Genomic DNA, 24,635 nt, shown 5'->3' on the forward strand with positions numbered 1-24,635 from the left:
AGTTCTTTAATACATGACCTTCACTAGTCTCGGGATATGCAAGCAAGCCTTCGCTGTGCACCATTGTAAAACTAAAACCGTACTGGATGATTCCTGATTCTCCCTTTCAGGACCTATTGGCAGCCACAGGGACTAGATACTCCTGTGTGCACTTGCCTTCAGGGCTGTGGAGTCAGTACACAAATCATCTGACTCCAACTCTGATTCCTCAGTTTTATGAAACCTCCGACTCCAGGGGCCATGTGCAATTCACTTTTTCACCTGAGTTTTCTCCCAGTTGATAGATTCACAACGTGTAAATAAAATGCCTTTTACACCACCAGCAAGCAAACAAATATTCAAAATAATTTTGACAGTACTTTTTCACCTACTTTTCAGTACTTTTTTTTTTTTTAGCAAAGTGCTAAATAGTTATTTTAAATTGAAGATGAAAAATTATCTCCTGGGAGAAAACTCAGGAGAAAAATTGAATTGCATGTGGCCCCAGGTAATAAAAATTGCTCAGACTCAGATTTCTTGACTCCAACTCCTTAGTCTAATGCTTACCAGTCCTCAGTTTATGAAACCGCTGATTCCAGGTACCCAAAATTACTCTGGCTCCTCGACTCCAATTCCACGGTCCTGGGGGTAACTAGCCTGCTTATGTTGTTGCCCTGGCAAACAATATTACTGTGCTCCAGTGATCTAGATAGAGGTTGTTGGCGGACCAAGTACATCCGACCTAGAGACTCCGACTCCAGGTACCCAAAATTGCTCCAACTCCACAGCCCTGCTTGCCTTTATACATTTCCCCTACCCTCTGATTATCAGTGCTGCATTCTTTGAAATATCTTGCTTCCCCTGTGAGGACTGCTCATCCCTGCTCATGTTCCTGCTCTTCTGTCTTTCAGATGGCTCCAGCAGCAGCAGCGCTCAAGGTTACAGATAAGATCTGGGCCCTTCAGACATGTCATCCGGGCCCCTGTGCTTTACCATAGTGGAATGTTGTGACTGCTGTGATATTTTTTTCCTTTTTTTTTACCTCTTATTTCCTCACCTCTATCACCGAACATGGCCTGACGTGGACTTTGTGTTGATGAGGATTTTTTGTTGTTGGTGTATATGTACATACAGATCTATAATTATAATTATTTTTTTTTAAAAGAAGACTTGAACTTTTGCTGCTACAGACAAAGTTATGGTTGCCGAGCAGCTGAGAAATAATACCAGTGGGGTGACCTGACAGGGGAAAAAAAACACATCGCCTCATTATCCACTCCTCCAGCATCGATCGTCTCACCTCCCCAATATCAGCTCGCCACTTTCCTTCTCCTCCGTTATGTTCCTTCCACGCTAACGGACGTTTCAGCTGCTCTGTTCGTTGTATAAATGCTGTACAAAAGAGATTAAATGGCCCAGAAAGTGTTTTTATTTTACCTTTACTAGATCTGTAAATATACAAAATCAAGATTGGCGATGATGGACACAGAGCTACGACGTCTAATTTCATGCGTACTAATTTTACGACTGTCCTCAACTCAGGTTTCCTTTTTTTTTGAGCATCAGTCATTACTTCCAACCACTGTGTCCTCCTTCCTCTGTGGACAAGAACTCTACTGAAGTCAAAAATCCCTTTGGAATAACGGGTTGGGGAAAAATTTAAATATCGAAGAGTCCTCCTCCTGGAAGTACAAAAACTGTAATAATGGTTGTAAATTTCAGAGATCTTTCCAAGCTGTTGACTGGATACAAAACGAACCACCAATAAGAGCCAGGTTCTTGGTCTCCTTTTTTCGAGTCATGCAATTAGGACATGCAATATTTTCCAGCATGCCCTGGTAAAAGAGTATATTTTGAGCATGCATCGCAAGCACGGCACGTTTACTGCCAAGACTGCTGGTTCTAACGCTGAGGAGGGCACCGAGGACCCAGCAAGAATTACATGGACCAGCCTTAGAGATCTGGATTTGCTTATTCCATGACCCGGGCACCACCAGCGGTCATTTCTTCCAGCGAATGCACACAAAGCTTGTTCTAGTGCAACGTTTTACGCATTAGCCATGCGCCATTTGCAGTTGTAGAAGGGTAACTAAAATTGCCAGCCAAGTTTATCGGTTCCTTTCCATTGCTGGAGTATCCAGGTGGTTTCCAGTTTCTGGCTTGTTTGTATTGTTGCACTTTGTTTTATTTTTCATTTTTATTTTTTTCCCCCTTGAAATTGACTATAGGTACATGCAAAGAAAAGAGCACTTGTCAAGTGTTCTACTTTTGGCCTCGTTCTGTCTTCTCTGCAAAATACAGTTTTTAAGGGTTGACTGTGGAGCTAGACCAGCCATGATAACTGACGACCATCATGACCTGTTTTATCTCTTTTATATTCTGCCCGGTTCTCTTGCAGACAGACACGTTAGATTCCTTCTGATCAGCAGATTAATCTTCGCCTCGGTCCTTTGCGGAGAGGCCGAGACATGAAATACGAGGGCGGTGTGTAACTAATGGACTTGTGAGCAGATTAATCAGAAAGATGCTGACCGAGATCACTGCTGTATTAGATCTTGAATCAAAGCCAGCGGCGTCTTATTGTGCAGCAGGTCCTACTGCTGCCACCAGTGGGCATCCACAGCTCGGTTCCTGCATGATCAGGGGCTCTGTGGGGGTCTGATTGGTAAGATTCTGGAACTACAATGCAGCAGGAGGACAGAAGACTCCTCACAGAGGTTGTACTGTTGTGAGAGATATATTTGTTACATATTGTGCACTATTTCTATAACTGAATGACAAATAAATATTTATCGTCTGTACGGTGCAGAGAGTTCTTTATGATGACTGGGTGTGCCTTCTGTAAGGGGTGATGGTAGATTATCACAGTTAGTGAGAGAGGGGGGGGGGGGGGGGGAGGGTCTCTGGAATGGGCCATTAGAGCCAGACAAGTTAGAGCACAAAACGATGAAACAGGTTGGTGGGGTAAAGGATAGATTCCAACTGTTAACCCTTTCCAATCCCATATTGGCAGGAGCATAACTACTAATCGTGGAGCCCCCCGGCAAAACTTTGATGGGATCCCATTAAGTTTCACAAACCTTCCTTTTCTCCCCCTTGGTGACCTTCACAGCCTGTGGGGCCCATCTTATCAGGGTCATAAAACAAAAGTGGCCTTCGGGATCTTCAAATACCTAACATGTGTAGCCCTGAATACACCCAATCTGGAGTATCAGAGAGCAGGAAGGTTAGTAGTTGGGCCCCCTTGCAGGCGCAGAGGCTGCTTCTCTGTAGTTATGCCACTGCATATTGGACTATATCCGACGTTGGCCTTTTCCTCCATAGGTCCAATGTTGGAAAACTGTCTGCCGCTAGATGGCGCTTTTACTGGATAAAATTCAGGACAGTGTCAGACCCTTCTATTCAAAGTGTCCAAGTCCAGCACTTGATTCCCGCCGGCTCCATCCTCCAGCACTGTGCCACGTAATAGTACATGGGTGCATTTTGGGCTGTCACTATCGGCACCATTGCCGGATCCTAGTCTAGAATGCCGTCTCCCTATGTGGATCAAAGTGTTGGACTAAGTATGACACTTTGATCCCATCCAGCACCACGCAGCACAATGTAGTAACAAAACTATACTGGTGCGCATGCAAGGGCAGGGCCGGATTTACCATAAGGCACGTGCCTACAGGCGCCCGATGATGGAAAGGCGGCTCACTCCCCTCCCAGAGTGCCTTCCTCCCTCCTCCCCTATGCAGAGTCCTGATGAATTGCTCACTCTGCTCTTGGCATTCCAATGGCGCAATCTCCCTTCAGTCAGGGGCACATCTAGCTACTTAATACTGAAAGTACCTCTGGCTACCTAATGCTAAGGGACACCGGTAACAACCTATGATGGGTAAGGGAGGAGTGACAGCTGGGACAGGCAGCACACTTCCGGTGCAGTTTTGTTGGGGGGTTTTAAGTTCATGAAGGCCAAAATCTAATGTGCCAGGGCATGTGTGCCTATTGACTCCTGTGATGTAAATCTGGGCCTGTGCGAGGGGGTGGAGCTACAGCTTGCGAGCTAGCGCTGCCCCTTCCACTTGATGCCGGGTTGCTTCCTTCATCTAGAGCAGGCATGGGCAAACTTGGCCCTCCAGCTGTTGAGGAACTACAAGCCCCACAATGCATTGAAGGAGTCCGACAGCCACAGTCATGACTCATAAAGGCAAATGCATTGTGGGATTTGTAGTTCCTTAACAGCTGGAGGGCTAAGTTTGCCCATGCCTGATCTAGAGCGAGGAGGTGCACATCCTCCACATCACCGCCACCACCGCGTTACGAGGTCACCCACATGTCTCTATCCCCCCAGCAAGTAATTGCTGCTGGGGGGACGTGGAAGAACCCAAAATTGGATTGGAAAGGGTTAATCCCTCAGTGCACTTGGTGGACAGAATGACTGCCCGTGTCTGCTGGACTGCTGTCACTCCAAATAAGGACAACTATTAGTGGACCCAACACTGTGAACATCAATGCAAATTGCAGCATTTATTGGGAAGCATATCACCTTGCCATCAGTGGAAACAAGCCTGGCTCTGGGGGGTTACCGGAACACTAACCAATGGGGATGGTCGATGAGATGCCAATAATTCTTAGCTGATGCCAATTTTAAGCATCTTGGAAATTTAAAAAGAACCTGAGGTGTGTGACCTGTGGAAGCTGCCATATTAATTTCCTTTTTACCACTTCAGGACCATAGGCCACTTCAGCTTTAAGGGTCCGCTGCAGGACCGTACAACACAGCACACAAGTGATTCCCCCCCCCCCCCCTTTCTGCCCGCCAACAGAGATTTCTGTTAGTGGGCTCTGATTACTGCTGGGATGTTTATTTTATTTTTTACTTCTTTAAATTAATTTGCCTATTTTTTATTTATTTATTTTTATTAAGACCCTCCCTCCCCCCACCAGCCAATCCCAGCGACCAGCTCTCATAGGCATCAGCTTATGAGAGCCAATCGCTCTCTGGGCCTCTCCAGGGGACAGCTGAGTGACACTGCTGTCGCCAGTACAATGCTGCTGTAGATCGCAGTGCTGTACAAAGTAAATAGATGGCAGTTGCGCTGTCTAACAGTCTCCTAGTGGTGATTGCAACTGGGAGACTGATGATGTGTGCAATACCCTGCAAAACCCCAACCCACGACTTGACCTTGCGACCGTCAATTGGCATTAGGTGGTTGCAAGGAGTTTATAAAATACCAGTTGGCTGGTTGTCCTGATCTTTGTGAGTAAAGTCCAAATCGCACAGCTGAAACAAGCATGCAGCTAATCTTGTCAGATGTCTGATCTGCATGCTTGTTCAGGGTCTATGGCTTAAAGTATTTGAGGCAGAGAGTCAGCAGGACAGCCAGGAAATATGTAATATTTAAAAGGATTTGAACATGTCAGCCTCCATATCTCTCTCACCTCAGGTTCCCTTTAAGCAATTAGATGTAGCAGATCCTGAATTTGATTCGTCCATTTCCAAGTTCTGTAAAATTTCATCTCGCTGACCATTGCTACTAAGCACCAGCAGGAATTGGAGGCAGTTATTAGGATGGATGGCAGCAATTTTAATAGGGGCTATGAATGCACCACACTTTCTACCAATTCTAATGAGGGTATTTATTTGCAGGGGGCACAACACACTTGGCCACCAATGCTGATGAGGGGTATTTATTAGAAGGGTACACAATGCTTAACCATTGAAAATAATGGGGTGTATCATGCTTGACTACCAATGCTAATAAGTATTGTTACTAGGATGGGGGGGAGGTCTGTATGGCTAATATTGTGGTGAAACCCCTCCCACAGGAAACTGTGAGGACCATGATCCTGGCACTTTCCTGTCTGTGAACCTCATTGCATTGTGGGAAATAGCTGTTTACAACGGCCAAAAAAGCAAGCAGCATCTACTTCCAGTGACATCCCCTGCCAGCAGTAAAAATGTCACCATGTCATAAATGTCTGAATGTAAATCAGGGAAAGGAAAGGTTTTACAATAGGTAACCACTGACTAAATCATTTATACATAATTATTGTAAAAATGAAGCACTTTTTTTTAAATTACATTATTTTCACTGGAGTTTCTCTTTAAACCACATTAGTACCAGCAGTCTCTGGCTCCTTCAGGACCAGAGACTGCTGGTACAAGGAAACAGGGCCTACCTATGTCACACTGCACAGACCCGCTGCTCCCCCGTCGCTATGACAGCAGAGCTCTCTGCGCCGATCAGGAGCCTCTCAGGAATCTCGGACAGGAATCTTATTGGCTCCTGACCCTGTTATCAATGTGAGCCGATTCGATCTTTTAGAGGCGAGAAAAAAGACACGGACACTGGGAGCCCAATATCGTGTAATATTGTCTGGTCGGGAGCAATATATAAAATGAAGTATAGATATACTCACAAATGTAGGTTGCACACCAGGCAACCACTGTTATGGGCGTGTGAGGAAGTATGTCCCCACTCGGTCTTTATGGAAAGCGGGTGTAGTGGTCGCAGCTCCAAAATAAAACAAAAAAGGGGGGTCTTATTTCTCCTAATGGAGTCAGACTAAACTCCTCTGAGGGGATTACTGTATATGTTAAGGGAAGGTAGGCGGAGCCCAAGGTATCGGTAATCTAGTAGGCAGGTAAGCAGATCTTACCTTAATGATGTTGAGTTCAAGAATGCAAGAATTATAAAATTTTATTATGCACATCAGACAACTCGTTTCGCGGTCGCAAACCGCTTCATCGGGTCAAAATTCAAGTGCCTTTAAAAAAAGATTCGACAGGAGCTCGCTGCTAGGTTACTGATACCTTGGGCGCCTCCTACTTTCCCTTAGCCAATTAGATTGGCTCACAGTGATTCACAGGGTCAGGAGCCAATAAAATCAACTCGCGTAGCTCGCAATAGCAGAGCGAGTGGGCTGCAGTGGCGGGATAGGGGAACGATTGACAGAAGCATGCAGCACAGTAACTGAAATCTATGCACTGGCAATAACAGGTCCCAAACAAGGCTTAGATTACTATTAGCATGGTCTGGAAGTTGTTAAATAAGGTTAATTTATTAGAAAAATCTTGCCACCCTGAACTCCAATGCAGACATTCTAACATTCTGTTGGGGATCACTAATCACCAGTGTATGTGTATATAAAATATGAACTTTTATTTGTGAGGATTAAAGGGGTACAACTAAACCACACAGACAGACACCCCAGAGGCTGCAACAATCCCTGTTACTAAGCGTCCTTAGGAAGCACAGGTATTTGTCACATGACTGCAAAGCATGTTTAAAGGGGAACTGAAGAGAGAGGTATATGGAGTCTGTCATGTTTATTTCCTTTTAGACAATACCAGTTGCCTGGCAGCCCTGCTGATCCTCTGCCTCTAATACTATTAGCCACAGCCCTGAACAAGCATGCAGCAGATCAGGTGTTTCAGTGGTTCAGACTTATAAGTCTGATCTGACAAGACTAGCTGCATGCTTGTTTCTGGTTTTAATCAGATACTACTGCAGAGAAATAGACCAGCAGGGCTGCCAGGCAACTGGTATTGATTAAAAGGAAATAAACATGACAGACTCTCTCTTCAGTTCCCCTTTAAGCCATGGGAACACTTTCAATACAAGTCTCCTGTTTATGACTCATGGTCCCAGCACCAGCTACTTTAAAGGGAAACCAAGATGACCTATGTATTCCCTTTTATGCAGTTTGCCTGGCTGAGCTGCTGATCCTCTGCTTGTAATACTTTTAGCCATAGCCCCTGAACAGGCATGCAGATAAAAATGTTTGACAAGATTAGCTGCATGCCGATTTTAGGTGTGTGATTCAGACACTATTGCAGCCACAGAGATCATCAGGACAGCCAGGCAACTGGTATTGTTTAAAGGAAAATCAATATGGCAGCCTCCATATGTCTCTCGCCTCAGGTTACTTAACCACCCTGGCGTTCTGATTAAATCGCCAGGGTGGCTGCGGGAGGGTTTTTTTTAAATAAAAAAAAAACTATTTCATGCAGCCAACTGAAAGTTGGCTGCATGAAAGCCCACTAGAGGGCGCTCCGGAGGCGTTCTTCCGATCGCCTCCGGCGCCCAGAATAAACAAGGAAGGCCGCAATGAGCGGCCTTCCTTGTTTTGCTTACATCGTCGCCATAGCGACGAGCGGAGTGACGTCATCGACGTCAGCCGACGTCCTGACGTCAGCCGCCTCCGATCCAGCCCTTAGCGCTGGCCGGAACTTTTTGTTCCGGCTACGCTGGGCTCAGGCGGCTGGGGGGACCCTCTTTCGCCGCTGCTCGCGGCGGATCGCCGCAGAGCGGCGGCGATCAGGCAGCACACGCGGCTGGCAAAGTGCCGGCTGCGTGTGCTGCTTTTTATTTGACGAAAATCGGCCCAGCAGGGCCTGAGCGGCAGCCTCTGGCGGTGTTGGACGAGCTGAGCTCGTCCAGACCGCTCGGCAAGTTAAAGAGGAACTGTTGCGAAAATCTTAATTTAAAAAAAGTATACAAATAAGTAGTAGCAGTAGGGTATTGTACCGTGTTAGCCATCAGTAAAAGCAAGAAGTTTTAAATCAGGATGATACCATTTATTGGCTAACTAAAAATGAATAAAATAAGCAAGCTTTCGGCCTTGCAGCCTTCGTCTGGCTTATATCCTGGTATACAAATAAGAAGTACATTTCTTCCTGAGTAAAAATGAGCCATAAATTACCTTTCTCCTATGTTGCTGTCACTTACAGTAGGTAGTAGAGATCTGACATTACCGACAGGTTTTGGGCTAGTCCATCTCTTCATGGGGGATTCTCAGCGTGGCCTTTAGCGCTCTTTCACAGTGCGACGTTAAAGTCGCACGTTAGAAAATGTTTTAATGTGGACGAACGCACTGCATCACTAAGTCTGTGCAACATTCACAGTGCACACGTTGCATTTGTGTGTAACGTAGCATTAGAAAGTGCTGTATGCTGTGCGTTAGACACGTTATTAGTTACGTTGGACTGTTTGCACATGCTCAGTACTAACTTGGAAGCATACTTTTCATTGCTTGTATGCGACGATAAATGGGCATTAAGTTAAGTTGCAACTTTTTTGGGACGTTGTGTTGTAAGTTTGCGGTGCGACTTTTAACGTCGCATCAAACCGCAATGTCCCAATGTGAAAGTAGCCTAATTCTTAATAAAGACACTCCCTGAAAAAGATTTATACAAAGATGCTGGCCAGCCTCCCTGCTCACCGTACACTTCTCTTACAGTTGTACGACGCAACTGCCATTCACTAAGTACTTTTAAAAATAAAGAAAACCCTGAGAACCCCCATGAGAAGATGGGCTAGCCCAAAACCCTGTCAGTAATGTCAGATTTCTACTACTTACTGTAATGACAGAAACATAGGAGAAAAGTAATTTATGGCTTATTTGACTCTTATTTGTATACTCTTCTTATTTGTCTATGTTTACATGTATTTTAAGATTTTCGCCACAGAGGTCCTTTAAGGAAATAGCTGGGATGAATAGAGACGGATTATTGCAGCCAGTGGGAGGGTATCTGGCGTGTCTGTGTGTGTGGCTTGGTTTAATTGTTTGCCTGATCTGGGTGTTACCCTCAGTTTGGTTTATAAGCATGTCTTGGACTTGGCATAAACCCTTTAGCAGCCAATTCAAGTGCTCCAGGCCAATTTATTTTAGCACTTTTTGTGTTACATTTCCCTAATACTAATTAGTACTGCTGTAATGTGTATTTATGGCCACTTGTCACTAGGGGGCAGTGTGAGACAATAACAGGATGTCTGCTTTCGGTTCCTATATTTTCTGCTAGCAGAGAGAGATCAAAGCATTCCAAGAATTTACAGCACAAGGAGTTCTGCTGGCTGCGCACTTATCCCAAACAAGATTGTTCCTTTAAAGAGGAACTCCAGTGAAAATAATGTAGTAAAAAAAGTGCTTCATTTTTACCATAATTATGTATAAATGATTTAGTCAGTGTTTGCTCATTGTAAAATCTTTCCTCTCCCCGATTTACATTCTGACATGTATTACATGGTGACATTTTTACTGTGGGCAGGTTATGTAGTTGCTCCTAGCTGTTTTGGCTGTTGGAGAGAGCTGTAAACAGCTAATTCCTGTCTGTGAACATTGTTACATTGTGGCAGTTTGCCCAGAGTACCGCGGTCCCAGAGCTTCTTGTGGGAGGGGTTTCAGCACAAAATCAGTCATACAGCGCCCCCTGATGGTCTGTTTGTGAAAAGCATCATATTTCTCATGTAAAAGGGGGTATCAGCTACTGATTGGGATAAAGTTCAATTCTAGGTTGGAGTTTCTCTTTAAAGCTGCTAATGGATTAAGGCGGTACACAGAGCACCAGCAAGCTATTGAGATGCAATGAAGGTCATAACTGAGAAGTTGTACAGTGTTGGCGTTTGAATTTGAAACATTGTTCCGAAATTCTGAATTTCACCTGAACACCATTCAGCACTGAACTTGGGGTTGGGGGGGGAGTTCACTTACTTATACTTCACATGACTCTGCTATGTCCTTTTAGCTTTGGAAGGAGGACTTTTGAAGTCAGGTGAAGCGCAAGTAAGTGACGTCTTCCCCCCCTGACCCTGTCTGCAGGTCCCGTGCTGAGGGGTTCGGGTGAAAGCAGAATTTGCACACCAGCACTTATCAGGGACACAGTCGGTCTTATCTCTATGTAACTACTCAGGGCTCCTGTACAGTATTGATAGTAAATGAGAGTTGATGCAATATTTTTTAGTTGTTGTTTTTCTTTTGGCTAGTAACTCATTCCTTTTTTTTTTTCCTCTGTGGTCTTTTGGTTCCTGCTTGTGCTGCTAAAGGTGAACAATAGAGCTTGGGAAACCAAAATGTCCAAATAAAGCCCCATCAAAGACTAAAGGTGCCATCGACTTGTCGACCAATCGACCATCGGATTCGATAATTATCGAATCTGATGAAAATCTGTGCTGTCAAGAGCATGCCCGACCGACGATGTGGCCAATTTCAGGCTGAAATTGGCTCTGAGCTCTGTCCGCAATCAGCATACACGCACCCTCGTAGTTGCCGGAGTAACTTGGGCGCGTGTGATCTTTTATGGTGCAATTTACACTGGGGAAAAAAATGAACGTTTTTATGGGTTTTTTTTTAAATGTTATACTTTTTCTTGATCGTTGTGTTTTAAATTGTCCAGAATGTTCAAATAACTTTTTGCAGACCTTAGAATGTTGGTTCAATGACCTGTGTGCATGTTTACTAAACTTCCTTTGGATCATCTTATTGGTCGTGCTTTTAATGACTTTCCCCAGCCTAGTTGGGTGTTCCGGGGTGGGTGAGGCGAGGTAAGGCAAGCTCAGGCTCATCCCTCTGCTCAAGGTACATATGTGATGGAAAGCACATCCAAAGCGGGTATGGGCTAGAGGGGCTTTCAAACCTGCTCTTTCTGAAGCTATGCAAGCTTTTGTTTGCTGTCTGAGAACATAGCACGGGGTGTTAGATCTACAGTCTAAAGTACTGCAGAGCAAATTAAGACATCTACTTCTACTAATAGCACGTTAGTTTAGAGCCTGGCTATACTGAAAGCCGTACAGCCTTATTTCTCTCACTGAAGACACACATTAACCATTTCAGCCCGCGGGGATTTTTCACCTTATGCATCAGAGCAATTTTCACCTCTAATTCATTCCCTAATAACTTTATCACTACTTATCACAATTTATTGATGCATATCTTGTTTTATCCGCCACTAATTAGTCTTAGTACATTTTGCTAAGAATTATTTTTTTATAAATGCATTTTAACAGGATTAATAAGAAAAAATGGAAAAAATTCATTTTCTCAGTTTTCGGCCATTATAGCTTTAAAATAATCCACAATACCATAAATTAAAACCTATGTATTTGCATGTTTCTCGGTTATTTGATTTGTAGAAATGGTGAAGCACTCCTCATGTATTTCCTTTGATGTGCCACGGTAGAGACAGCCACACTCTGGTTCTTCATACGTATTGGAAAGAACGTACCGGCACCATCAGATAAGTAAATATATGCTCTTTATTGTAGATGGACAGCTGTCATAATGCGACGTTTCAGGGTAACCACCCCTTTATCAAGCTTAGCTGTCTGTTGACAACAGACAGCTAAGCTTGATAAAGGGGTGGTTACCCTGAAACGTCGCATTATGACAGCTGTCCATCTACAATAAAGAGCATATATTTACTTATCTGATGGTGCCGGTACGTTCTTTCCAACATGTTTCTCGGTTATGACACCATTTAAATTTTAGGCAAGAAAGAAGGGGCGCTCTGAGACTCCCAGTAGTTCAAAAGAAAGCTCCAATAGGAGAGGTCTTAGACCTCTCCTATTGGAGCTTTCTTTTGAACTACTGGGAGTCTTTGTTCACTGAAGACAAGCAAGGAAGAAGGGGTGCTCTGTTTCAGGGAGCAGCCGAGTGATACCAAGTGGCCTGATCGCACCCATTTGGGGGAACTTTTCACTACCCCACACGTACTCTTCACCATTTAAATTTTGTCCCTATCACAATGTATGGCGCCAATATTTTATCTGTTATTGTGCATTTTTTCCGTTTTGTGTTCATCACTATTTACAAGCTTATAATTTAAAAAATGTTCGTAGTATACCCCCTTCAAATGCATATTTAAAAAGTTCAGACCCTTAAGTAACTATTTGTCTTTTTTTTTTAATTGTAATTTTTTTTTTCCATTAAATTATATTTGGTTAATATTTTGGTGTGGGAAATAAACAGTTAATTTTTAATGTTATTATATGTGTAAATTGTAATGTAAAAAATATGTAGATGTAGTACTATTTGGCCACAAGATGGCCACCTTGAGGGGTTTTTTTTTTCCTTCTTGTGCTTCTCGCTAAGCGGAAGCACAAGTGGGACGCGGAAAATTTTACGTGCAGAAAGACTGAAGTCTCTAGTAAGAGCGCTTCAGTTTTTCTGCTGGGGACACGGATTGGTGATCAGGAACCATGTTCACGGATCCCAGGGCTACCGGGGAACAGCACCAGGGCGTGGCACCGCAGCAGAGCCGCCGCCCGGACGTGAGCTTTACGTCTGGGCGGCAGAAATGGTTAAACAGATCTGAGATGGAAAACTAACTGTAACAAGTAACTTGTCTATATATCTTATCTAAAGTTTAGATAGTTTACACAGCAGATCTACCTGCAAACAGCTTCAATAGAATGTTATTATTTCTTCCTGTGATACAATGACAGCAGCCATGTTGTTTGTAAACATTACACACAGGCAGGCTTATCTGCATCTTCAGCACTCAACCTGTGAAAAAAGCCTAATCCCTCCCACCCCTCTGCCTCTGAAATCTCTGGCTAGTAATACCTCCCCCTCCTCCTGCCCAGACTGAGCTCCCATGAGCCCTTGCTACTGTCTGAAAATGCCAAGGCTCTCTGAAAAACTGGGCGAGGCTTGTTTAGTTTATAGGGAATTAAGAGTATTAAAACAAAACAAAAAAAAGTATTTGGCTTGAGGAATGCCCTATAAACAATAGGAAAGGAACACAATTATGCAATGAGTAAAAGTTCATCTTGGATCCACTTTAAATCTGTTGAAGAGACAGGTCCTCTTCCCATGGCATGGGGACAATAATTTCCTCTGCTGTCGCATAAGACATCAATACTCCTCTAGAGTGAATAGAGAGAGAAAACGCCCAACGGAGGAACAAAGACCCTCCATAGATCAAGAGGCTTTTATCTGGCAATGTCTCCAGTGCACAGGAAAGGACACACAGCTAAGTGTCTATAAGAGCGGAGGGCTCCCGCCAGCCAGGTGCACACTCATACACAATGTCCACAGCTAACACAAAGCCACTCTTATGTCATGTTAAACAGGAACTGTAGTGAAAACAACAATAAAATTGCTTATTGTTTCCAATATTCATTTATAGACTATTTAGTGTTTGCCCATTGTAAAATCTTTCCTCTCCCTGATTTACATTCTGAAATGTATCGCTGGTGGTGGCATCTTTAGTTTTGCCAGGTGATCTGTACGGAATGTTCGTTATTGAGAGTTCTATGCACAGAGGGAGATAATGCTTGCTTGGCAGGTGGGAACAGCTGTTATTTCCCACAAGGCAACACGGCTCACAGATAGGAATTTGTCAGGGCCATGGTTATTACATCACACTGTGGGAGGGGTTTCACCACAATATCAGCAATACAGACCCCCCTGGTAATCTATTTGAGAAAAGGTAAACATTTTCCGGGGGGGTCACTGATTGGGATGAAGTTCAATCCTTGGTTAAAGAAAACCTGAATTGAAAATGAAATGTCAAAATAAACATATACACGTCATACTTGCCTCCTGTGTAATGTACTCATCAATCTCCTTCTCCTCTTCTATGTCCTGTTTGTCCATTATGATCGATGGAATTCTTCATCCTCCATTTTAAAAATGGTGATGAACCTGCAACAGCTTCCAGGTCAGCAGACAGTTAAACTGTAATATCGTTCACTTGAGCAATAGGGAAACATGGACATTACCTAGCACATCACTTGTCCTTTCAGTTATAAGTGACAGCAACTGAATCAGTTCTGAAGGAAAAAATATGGCAGCCTCCATATCCCTCTCACTTTAGGTGAGGAGGGTCAGTAATATGTATGGAGTATTTTCTGGGCACTTACAGATCAGGGGCGTAGCAATAGCCATAGCAGCTGCTATAGGGCCCTGGAGCAGAGGGGACCCAATGGTAATTTACATATTTGCTATTAACTTTCTTGTTTTCATTTACCCTCTGACTGTCTCAGTGTCCATGGACTATATGGAGTGTTGATTGCATGAGAATGTAACTTGCCCAATTAACTCATATCCATAGGGCAGGTGGCATTGCTCAAGAGTGCCTACATCTGTTACAGATTCTCTTTTATGTCCACTGTCTGAGCTGCAGTAGTGAAAAATGGTTGCATGATGGAGTCTATCAGCCACTGCCTCTTAATAACGCAGCGGCTATTCTGCATGGAGGGTTGGACGGATAGACCAGGGATCGGCCTCGCAGAATATTCCAGTGTTTTGCGTCGTGACCAGCCTGATAGAAGCGACTGCTCGCTCAAGGGCATCGCGGAAACAGATGAGAAAAGATGCATTGAAGAGAGCAAGAACAGTACATGTTTATATCCTTCCTATTATGGGCATGACGTGAGAGTGGAGCACTCATGTAAACATGCTTTCACAGACTCTGCAAGGACGATATGACAACAGACAGATGCTGCAAGTTTCTTCACACTTCAGGGAGCCCTGAAAGTGGCTCCAATGGAACTCTGAGAGATATAGACTCAGGATATGATGATACACTATATGAGGGGGTTACCTACAGCGAAAAGTGCAGTGAACCGCTGGCTATGTTATGTCATGTTATTGAATTAGCAGGAAGATTGGAGGAAGTGCCCACAGAGTGGCCCTGCTTCTGTATCTGCCCTCCTCCCTTCGCGTACATACAAAAACGGCGCTGGGAAATTGGGGAGCAGGGTGAAGCTGAAAAATGTCTCACCCTGCTCTGAAAAAGTCCTGGCGGCGTTAATTACAATTTCCCCTCTAAGCCCATCACAGACTCAGGGATAATTACGCTTTTTTGAAAGTAATTTGGGCTCCTGTCTTTTAAAAGCGCCCATATTACTGTCTGAGGGCCGCTATAGCTGTATTTCACAATATGGCCTATGGCGGCGGCGGCAAAATTTCCAGTGCTGTTTTGCACGGTTATGCTCCCTTTTCCATAGAGCCTGGAACTGACCAACATCTATACTTCGACTGTTCCAAACTGCTGACCAAAATAATCTGTAAACATTGTTTTGGGTGACAAATATTGCAAGTGTATATGCAGTCAGGTCAGTTTCATCTACTGTATAGTTAAGTACTATACCCCATGCTACATACATACCATTAACTCTATATTTAACGTTAAAATACCATAACTGAAAGTATATTAACCACAAGGGAGCTGTGGAACCCAGTCTCTAAAGAGGAACTGTGGTGAAAATATTTTTTACAATATTCATTTATACAGTATATTATTTAGTCAGCATTTGCCCATTGTAAAATCATTCCTTTCCCTGATTTACATTCTGAAATGTTACCACCATTTAGGATGGTGGTGACATCTTTAGTTCTGCCAGGTGATCTGTACAGAATGTTCGTTACTGAGAGTTCTACGCACAGAGGGAGATACTGCTTGCTTGGCAGTTGGAAACAGCTGTTATTTCCTACAATGTTATGAGGTTCACAGGCAGGAAACGGTCAGGACCATGACATCACACTGTGGGAGGGGTTTCTTCACAGACCTCCCTGATGATCTAGTCGAGAAAAGGTAAAGATTTCTCATGGGAAAGGGGGTATCAGCTACTGAATGGGTTGATGTTCAATCCGTGGTTACAGTTTTTGTTTAAAGGAGTTCTGTGGAGTCCTTCAATAAACATAAACAGACACTTACCTGGGGCTTCTATCAGCCCCCCTGTAGCTGTCATGTCCCACACCGTCCTCCTCCAATCACTCCTTCCCCACCGCTGGTCCCGGTCTAGTTACGCGTGTCACGTGTCTGCAGCTGCGTGGCCGTGGCAAGAAAACCTTGTACTGCGCTTGCGCAGTAAGCTCCCAGAGACGCGAGCGGGAGCGCCCATTATTTGTCTTGTTAGACGAATAATTGACCGGTGCTGGCGGCATTGAACGAGTGATCGTAGGAGGACGGCGCCGGACATTACAGCTACAGGGGGGCTGATAGAAGCCCCAGGTAAGTGTCTGTTTAGGTTTATTGAAGGACTCCACAGAACCCCTTTAAGCACAGCAGGGCCCGCAAACAGCCTAAGAAGTTTGCCTTCACCACTGTGAGTACTGCCGGCGATTTGTGCTGTTTGGTTGAGACTGCTGGTTAGATGAGTTCCGGATAACTAGTATACTACTGTATATAAAGCTACATGTGTCAAGGACATGCCTGAGATGCCTCCCAACTTTTGAAGGAAAGAAAGAGGGACACTTAAGCCACGCACCTGCCACACCCCTAATCACTCCCTCGGCATACCTGTAGTCATGCATATTATAAAGTTTTCATAAGAAAAATATGATGTTTTGTAATTCAAACCACACTGGTCCTTTCTATCCTGTTTCATCTTCTCTTCATATTAACGTGATAATAAATATAAACTCTGTTTAGAGTCAAACATTATTTTTTTTGTCAGAAAAATACATATTTCTACCTAGATCTGTACATGACAAATGAGAAAAAAACGAGGAACAGGGTTCCCAAAAGGGGACTGTCCCTCCAAAAGAGGGACAGTTGGGAGCTATGCAAGGAGATAAGACAGCAAAACACTGCATCCAGCCCAGATCCTTATATAACACTCAGCAGGGTCAGCGGCCACAGTGAGGAAGATGCCACGTCTTGTTAATGAAATCACATTTCCTATTCATAATTAACATAGCTTTAAATCTCACCAGCTGTGCATCAGGGACAAAAATGTCATCACGTTTCATTTCCTGCAGAGACTTAGGTAGAGAGGATGCTGGAGGAGCAGACCACACTGTTTCTTAATGAATCCATCTTCTTATGAATCCATCTTTCTTAATGAATCTATCTTCTACCACATCTCCACTTCACCATATCCCAAACCGGCAAAAATGACCGCCCTCCACCAAATACCGGTACAATAACGACTCCTCTACAATATAAAAAAAATCAGTAACTGGAACTACTCTCTCACCAGTTACTATTTTGCCAGACCCACAACCACGACTCCCCCTCAACGCTACACTGGACCATAACCACTTATTCTACCTCACTATATATACCAGACCAATAACCACATCACAACTTCTCCACCATATCCCAAACCAGCAACCATGACTTCCCTCCACACTATACCAGACCATTAACCAATTTCACCACCTCCACCATATTTCAGAGCAACAACCAATACTCCCCCCTCCACACCATACTAGACTATCAACCATTTCCACCACCATATACCAGACCAGCAATCATCATTTCCCTTCCACACCAGACCAGCAACCATAACATAAATCTCTTCCCACCCCGGCCATCCCTGAACCTCCCAGATGTGCATGTCACTGTTAACCACACTACCATTCGCCCTACCTCTCAAGCCCGCTGTCTGGGTGTCACCCTGGACACCGCACTCTCTTTCACTCCCCACATCCAAAACCTCACAAAGTCCTGCAACTTCCACCTTTGTAACATCTGTAAGATTCGCCCTTTCCTGACCTCTGCCACCACCAAACTCCTCATCCATGCCCTCATAATTTCCCGCCTTGACTACTGCAATGCCCTTTTGTCTGGTTTGACTACTGCAATGCCCTTTTGTCTGGTCTCCCTATGACCCGAATAGCCCCACTGCAGTCCATCATGAATGCGGCAGCCAGAATTATCCACTCCTCCCATCGCTCCACCACGGCGGCTCCCCTCCTTAAATCCCTCCACTGGCTTCCTATCCAGTCCAGAATCAGATTCAAGATACTGTGTCTGACCTAAAAATCTGTCCACAAAACCTGTCCAACCTACATTTCCAATCTTACTCAGAGGTACACACCTAGCCGCTCTTCCAATGAACTTCGCTTGACCGCCCCCTACATCACCCAGTCCCATGCACGCCTCCAGGACTTCTCAAGAGCTGCTCCAACAGTATGGATCTCCCTACCTCCACCCATTAGGGCAACCCCCTCCTTCAACATCTTCAAGAAGGCCCTCAAAACTCACCTTTTCACTGTGGCCTACTACCCCTCACAAGTGCTCTAAACCCACAGAACTCTGGTCCCCTACCTTTCGTGTCCCTACCTCTCCCTCTAGATTGTAAGCCTTTGGGCAGGGTCCTCCTCCTTTTGTGTCCTACCTGATCATGCACCTCCATTACTGTGAACCCATGCTATGCATTTGAGTGAACCTAACTTGAATAATCTTCATGCTCCACCCAGTGACTGACTAAGCATTAACCTTGTACTCATACTGTGCTGCGTGATCTGGTTTTTCTTGTATTCCTGTATTGTCATATTGCTGTATGTCACCCCTAAATATTGTCTGTAACCTAAACTAATGTCCAGCGCTGCGTAATATGTTGGTGTTTTATAAATACAATAAATAAATAATAAATAACTCCCCCTCCACACTATACCAGACCAGCAACCATGACTCCCCCTCTATACCATAGCAGTCCAGCAACCATAACTCCCCCTCTACCATACCAGACCATTAATCATCCTGGCCACCTCCACCATATATCAGACCAACAACCAAGACTCCCCTTCCACACTATACCAGACCAGCAACAATTTCTACTATCTCCATGATATACTAACTAGACCAACAACCAAGACTCACCCTTCACACCATACCAAACCAGCAACCATGATTACCTCTCCATCATACCAGACCATCAACAATTTCTGCCACTTTCATCATATATCAGACCAACAACTAAGACTCCCCCTCCACACTATACCAGACCAGGAACCGTGATTACCTCTTCACCATACCAAACCATCAACCATTTCTGCCTCTACCAGACCAGCAACTATAGCCTCCACCATATAACACACTAGCATGTATGGATCCCCCTCCACATTATAGTAGACCAATGACTCTTGTACCGCACACACACACATAGCAGACCACCAACCACAGCTTCCCAACTTGACCATATACCAGACCAACAACAACAACAACTCTCCTTCCATATTATACCAGACTAGTGACTGATTCTACTGCATACCCATACCAACAGCCATAGCTCTCCCCCTCCACCATATCCAAAACCAGCAACCATAAATCCCCCTCTACCACACGTGACCTTCAACCACAGCTCATCAACTCTAGTATGTACCAGGCCAACAACTATGACTCCTCTCCATACTATACCAGACTAGTGACTGATTCTACTACACATCCATACCAATAGCCATAGCTCTTCCCCTCCTCCATATCCAAAACCAGCATCCGTACATCCCCTCCACACGGGACCATCAACCACCACTCATCAACTCTACTATGTACCACTACCAGGCCAAAAACTATGACTCCTCTCCATACTATACCAGACTAGTGACTGATTCTACTGCACACCCATACCAACAGCCATAGCTCTCCTCTTCTTCCACACATCCATATACCAGACTTTTCCCCTCCACCAAATTCAAAACCAGCATCCATACATCTCCTCCACACGGGACCATCAACCACAGTTCACCAACTCTATCATGTACCACTACCAGGCCAAAAAACTATGACTCCCCATCTACGATATAACAAAATATTATGCCCCTGATGTAAAATATCCTTTCGTGTTCAAATGAATTCAGCACCTTCAAAGCATTATCTACTGCTGAAACTACAAAACAACGGACTGAACTCTTCCCCTCCACTATATATACCAATCCAACAATGTGATTATTCTTTCTCCTTTCACCTTAAAGCAAATCTGAAAGGAAAATTAGAAGTCAAAATAAACATACACAGGTCATACTTACCTCCAGCATAGTCTACTCATCAATCTCTTTCTCCTCTTCCTGTTTGTCTACTGTGATCGATGGAATTCTCAGTCCTCCGTTTTAAAAATGGCGATGACCCCATAGCAGCTTCCGGGTCAGCACACTTGCACATCAGTTGTCCTTTCAGTTATAACTGACAGCAACTGATATATTTCAGTTCTGACAAGATCTTGTCAGAACTGGATTTGAACGTTGAACAGAGGCGCCAGCAGGATAAAAATTCGTAAAATCTTTAAAAGTGCTTGGAGGAAGTGGTGGGCTTGCCTCCCAAAAGCAGACAAGATGTCCTGTTTTTTATATATTGGTTAACACATTTATTACACGATACCCCAGACAAAATGCAACGCATTTCGCAGGTCAAGCCCGCTTCATCAGGCAAAAAAGGGGACAACAGGAGATCTGTAGTAACAGGATTAGCGCCTCAGTGTGACGCTGGTGTGTGTACACACCTGCCTAATGTTTCTGGCTGCACTGCAGCTGCAAAAAACAAACAAAAGGCATGTACATGTGTCAATTCCCCTTTCACGATTGTTACCTTGCCGCGGTGAAGGGGCTTGCGTATCACAATGAAGCAATGACCGCCGGCTATACGAGCTATATGAGGGGGGGGGGGGAGGAGTGTCTATTGATCTACGATTGACCATTACATGCACGCTAATCTTCCGGGGTTCCCTGTTTATGGGCCCCGTATGTGAGTTATTGTTTTTATATCTACTGCCTTTTAAAGAGATTTTATCTAAATAAACGGGTTACGCTTAGATATTGCAGTTTTTGTTTTCCTATATAAATTCCTGAAACTTTACCTCCATACGGATGTCCACTGGATCTTCATGACGTCTGATGTTCCCTGGACGTTATCTGTGACCTGAGCCATTTTACAACCTTAGAATGTGGGTTGTTGGGAGCTGGTAAGCCTTTTCTAGTTTTGATGTTTGGCGGATACCTACCTCTGAGCATTTGATATATTGTGGTGAAGAATTTACCATTCCCTACATATAATGACTTTCTAAACCTGCGCTGACCTTTGATGTATGCCTGACTTCTGAACTTTTGGACATTGTTCTTCTCAGCGGCGGTTCCATTGTCCCTTGGCGCCGATATATTTGCTATTATATAAGATAATAAGGTTGTTGCTTCATTGTGGACAGGCAAAATTCGATCAGCTGGACACTCAGGGCTTGATTCACAAAAGAGTGCTAACTGTTAGCACGGCCGTTTTCGTGCAAATTTTCGCATTGCGCGCGATCACGAATTTTCGCGCGAAACGATAACATTTTTGCGCGCAAACGCGAATTTTCTCACGAAAACGATATCGATTTCGCGGGAAAATTCGCGTTTGCGCGCGAAAACGTTATCTTTTGTGAATCAAGCCCTCAGTCACTGTTGTTCTGTCATTCAGCTACCTCAGCCCGACCATATGGGCTTACCTGCACTCACGCCACGGTGCGCACCAGTCCAGCACGGCCATCACTACACAAACAGCTGTGAGCGGTGCGTTACACAGTGAGTTTGGTGTGTCAGTGTGAAGCAGTACTCTAATTACACTCCCTGATTGATGTATACCCATGCAAGATGTTTTCAAGCACTTTATGCCTCCAATTTAGCATTCAATGTGATTTCTGCCCTTAAAACGCTGCTGTGCGTCAAATCCTGATTTTTCCCCGGGATATTTGTCGTCTATCCCACTCCTCCATGCCCCCCTCCAGGTGTTAGATCCCTTGAAACATCTTTTCCATCACTTTTGTGGCCAGCATAAATGTTTCTAGTTTTCAAAGTTCGCATCCCCATTGAAGTCTATTGCGGTTCGCGAAAGTTCGCGCGAACCGAACTTTTGCGGAAGTTCGCGTTCGAGGTTCGCGAACTGAAAATCGAATGTTTGAGCCATCTCTAGATGACTTAAAAATTATGTAAACCGAATTTTAGTTTTGTTGAAAATAGTACAAAGGCAACACAGCAAATATTGAAACTGAGAAGTATCATGTTGTAAAATACAGTATATACTCATTATCCATTTGATGCTGCATCACTTTTCAGAAAAAGTTAGGACAGGGACATGTCTATCACCGTGTTGCATCACCTCGTTTCACCAACACTTGCATTCTTGCCTGACACGAGAGTTCATCTGCTCAACATTGTAAGGTCTCCTTTCTCATATATTTTGTTTCATAGCACACCATATTCAATGGGTGACAGAAAAGGTACCAAAAAGTAGGTGAAAAAGTCCTGTCAAAATTATTCTGAGTATTTTCATACTTGCTGCATTTTATTGATAATAATTAAAAGTATCTCCTAGGTGAACCTTGGAATCTCCGTCCACATCCCACATTTTACCTCCATAGACAAGGAGAGGAAACTCTGCATCCAACTGGGGAAAAAGAAACAACAGTGCAAATAGCAGCCCGATATGTCACTACCTGCCACCGACTGAGAGGAACATGATACCACATGAACTGTATACCCCTTATACTGCCCCCTATACCCTCCCACCCCTATGGACTGTATACTTCAACCCCTATACTGCCCCCTATACCCCCCCCCACCCCTATGGACTGTATACTTCAACCCCTAAACTGCCCCTTATACATAGCTCCCAACTCTCCCTCTTTCCTCTTCATTTGTCCCTCTTTCAGGACTTTGTCCCTCTTTCTATGTAAATATATAAATATTTCTCTACTGAAAAATGTATGCGACTCTAAACTTTGTTCCCATCCTTTAATTTGATGTATTACTAATTTTAAAATGTTACTATGGAGGAAAATGAACCAGGATAGAAAGGACCAGCGTGGTTTGAATTATAAAACAACATATTTTTCTTATGAAATCTTTATGGTATGCGTGACTAGGGTGTGACCGGGGCATGATCAGGGGCGTGGCTTAAGTGTCCCTCTAACTCATCTCAAAAAAGTTGGGAGGTATGCCTTATACCCTCCCCACCCCTATGGACTGTATACTTCAACCCCTATACCGCCCCTTATACCCTCCCCACCCCTATGGACTGTATACTTCAACCCCTTATCCTCAACACCCCTATGGACTGTATGCCCCCTACACTATGACCTATACCCTTCTCCACACCTATGACCCCACAACCACCCCCTCTCATGCTTACGCTAATTATTTGCAATGGCAATGCTAAATGTATTTGGTCCTGGCAATAAAGTTTATGGATTTGGAGTGAGGTGAAAAGGAGAGAGGGGGGTGGGGGGGGGGGGAGAGGGGGGGGGGGGAGGGAGACTGAGGACTCTAAACCTAAAAATGTCTACGGACTGCTTACCCTTACCTCTATCCCACACACTAGGACTCATCCCATTAATGTCCCTCTGAAAATAGGAAAGAGGAGAGAGAGAGAGAGAGAGAGAGAGAGAGAGAGGGGGGGGGGGGGAACCTAATACACAGGCAGTGTGCTGGGGCCATTATAGAGCCGTAACTATTGATCACAGTAATGATGCATCATTAGAGGAAGAATAGGTGAGTAATGTTTCCATCAGGTGAAGTCATTGAACACAGATAAACCAGCTAATTTGTAATCCCCGCATGAAGGTAAACACAAGTAATAATATTGTGTAATGTGATCTGTACAGAGTGGGCTTTTCCAGAGTGCCGATCAGTCCCCAGGAACTGGACATGGATAGGATTATTCCAGAGTTATGGGAAGCTATAGCATATTCTCAGTGGGAATGCATGAGCTGTACACCCCTAAACTCCTGTATGCACCCACCGCTCTGCAAACAAATCTAATTTAAAGAGGAACTTTAGTGAAAATCAGAAAAAAAAATCAATACAATGCAAAGTGAGAAGTTAAGAAATAGAAGAGAGATCAAGAAATGATTGATATGCGCCATGTTATTTGTTCATATTGATCCACATTCAGCCTGCACATAATCATCTTTACTGCTGGCAGGCATGTAAAAAACACCACCAACTGCCATTCGCTATAACCACAGCCGCTATCAACGCGATAGGCTAAAAGTTGTTGTTTTTTTATAGATATGCATATGCACAGAGGGAGTATACTGATTGCTTGGCAGTTGGAAACAGCTGTTATTTTGCCCAATGCAACAAGGCTTATGCTGGGTACACACGATGAGATTTCCCGTTCGATTCCCGGATCGATTCGATTAAATCAAACATGTTCGATTGGATTTCGATCGATTTTTTCATGA

General features: G+C 44.2%; 1 protein-coding gene across 3 annotated transcripts in view; it reads left to right on the forward strand.

Moving 5' to 3' along the window:
- CACUL1 (CDK2 associated cullin domain 1) overlaps window positions 1-2,780 on the forward strand; it is a 41,764-nt gene extending 38,984 nt beyond the window's left edge. For all 3 annotated transcript variants that reach the window (XM_068255408.1, XM_068255409.1, XM_068255410.1), the window contains exon 9: window positions 891-2,780. In XM_068255408.1, coding sequence (XP_068111509.1) covers window positions 891-928 — 38 coding nt within the window. In that variant the 3' untranslated portion in view covers window positions 929-2,780. The remainder of the gene's footprint in view (window positions 1-890) is intronic.
- Window positions 2,781-24,635: the final 21,855 nt, after the last annotated feature.

The sequence above is a fragment of the Hyperolius riggenbachi genome, chromosome 10, assembly GCF_040937935.1.
Source record: "Hyperolius riggenbachi isolate aHypRig1 chromosome 10, aHypRig1.pri, whole genome shotgun sequence".
Classification (NCBI taxonomy): Eukaryota; Metazoa; Chordata; class Amphibia; order Anura; family Hyperoliidae; genus Hyperolius; species Hyperolius riggenbachi.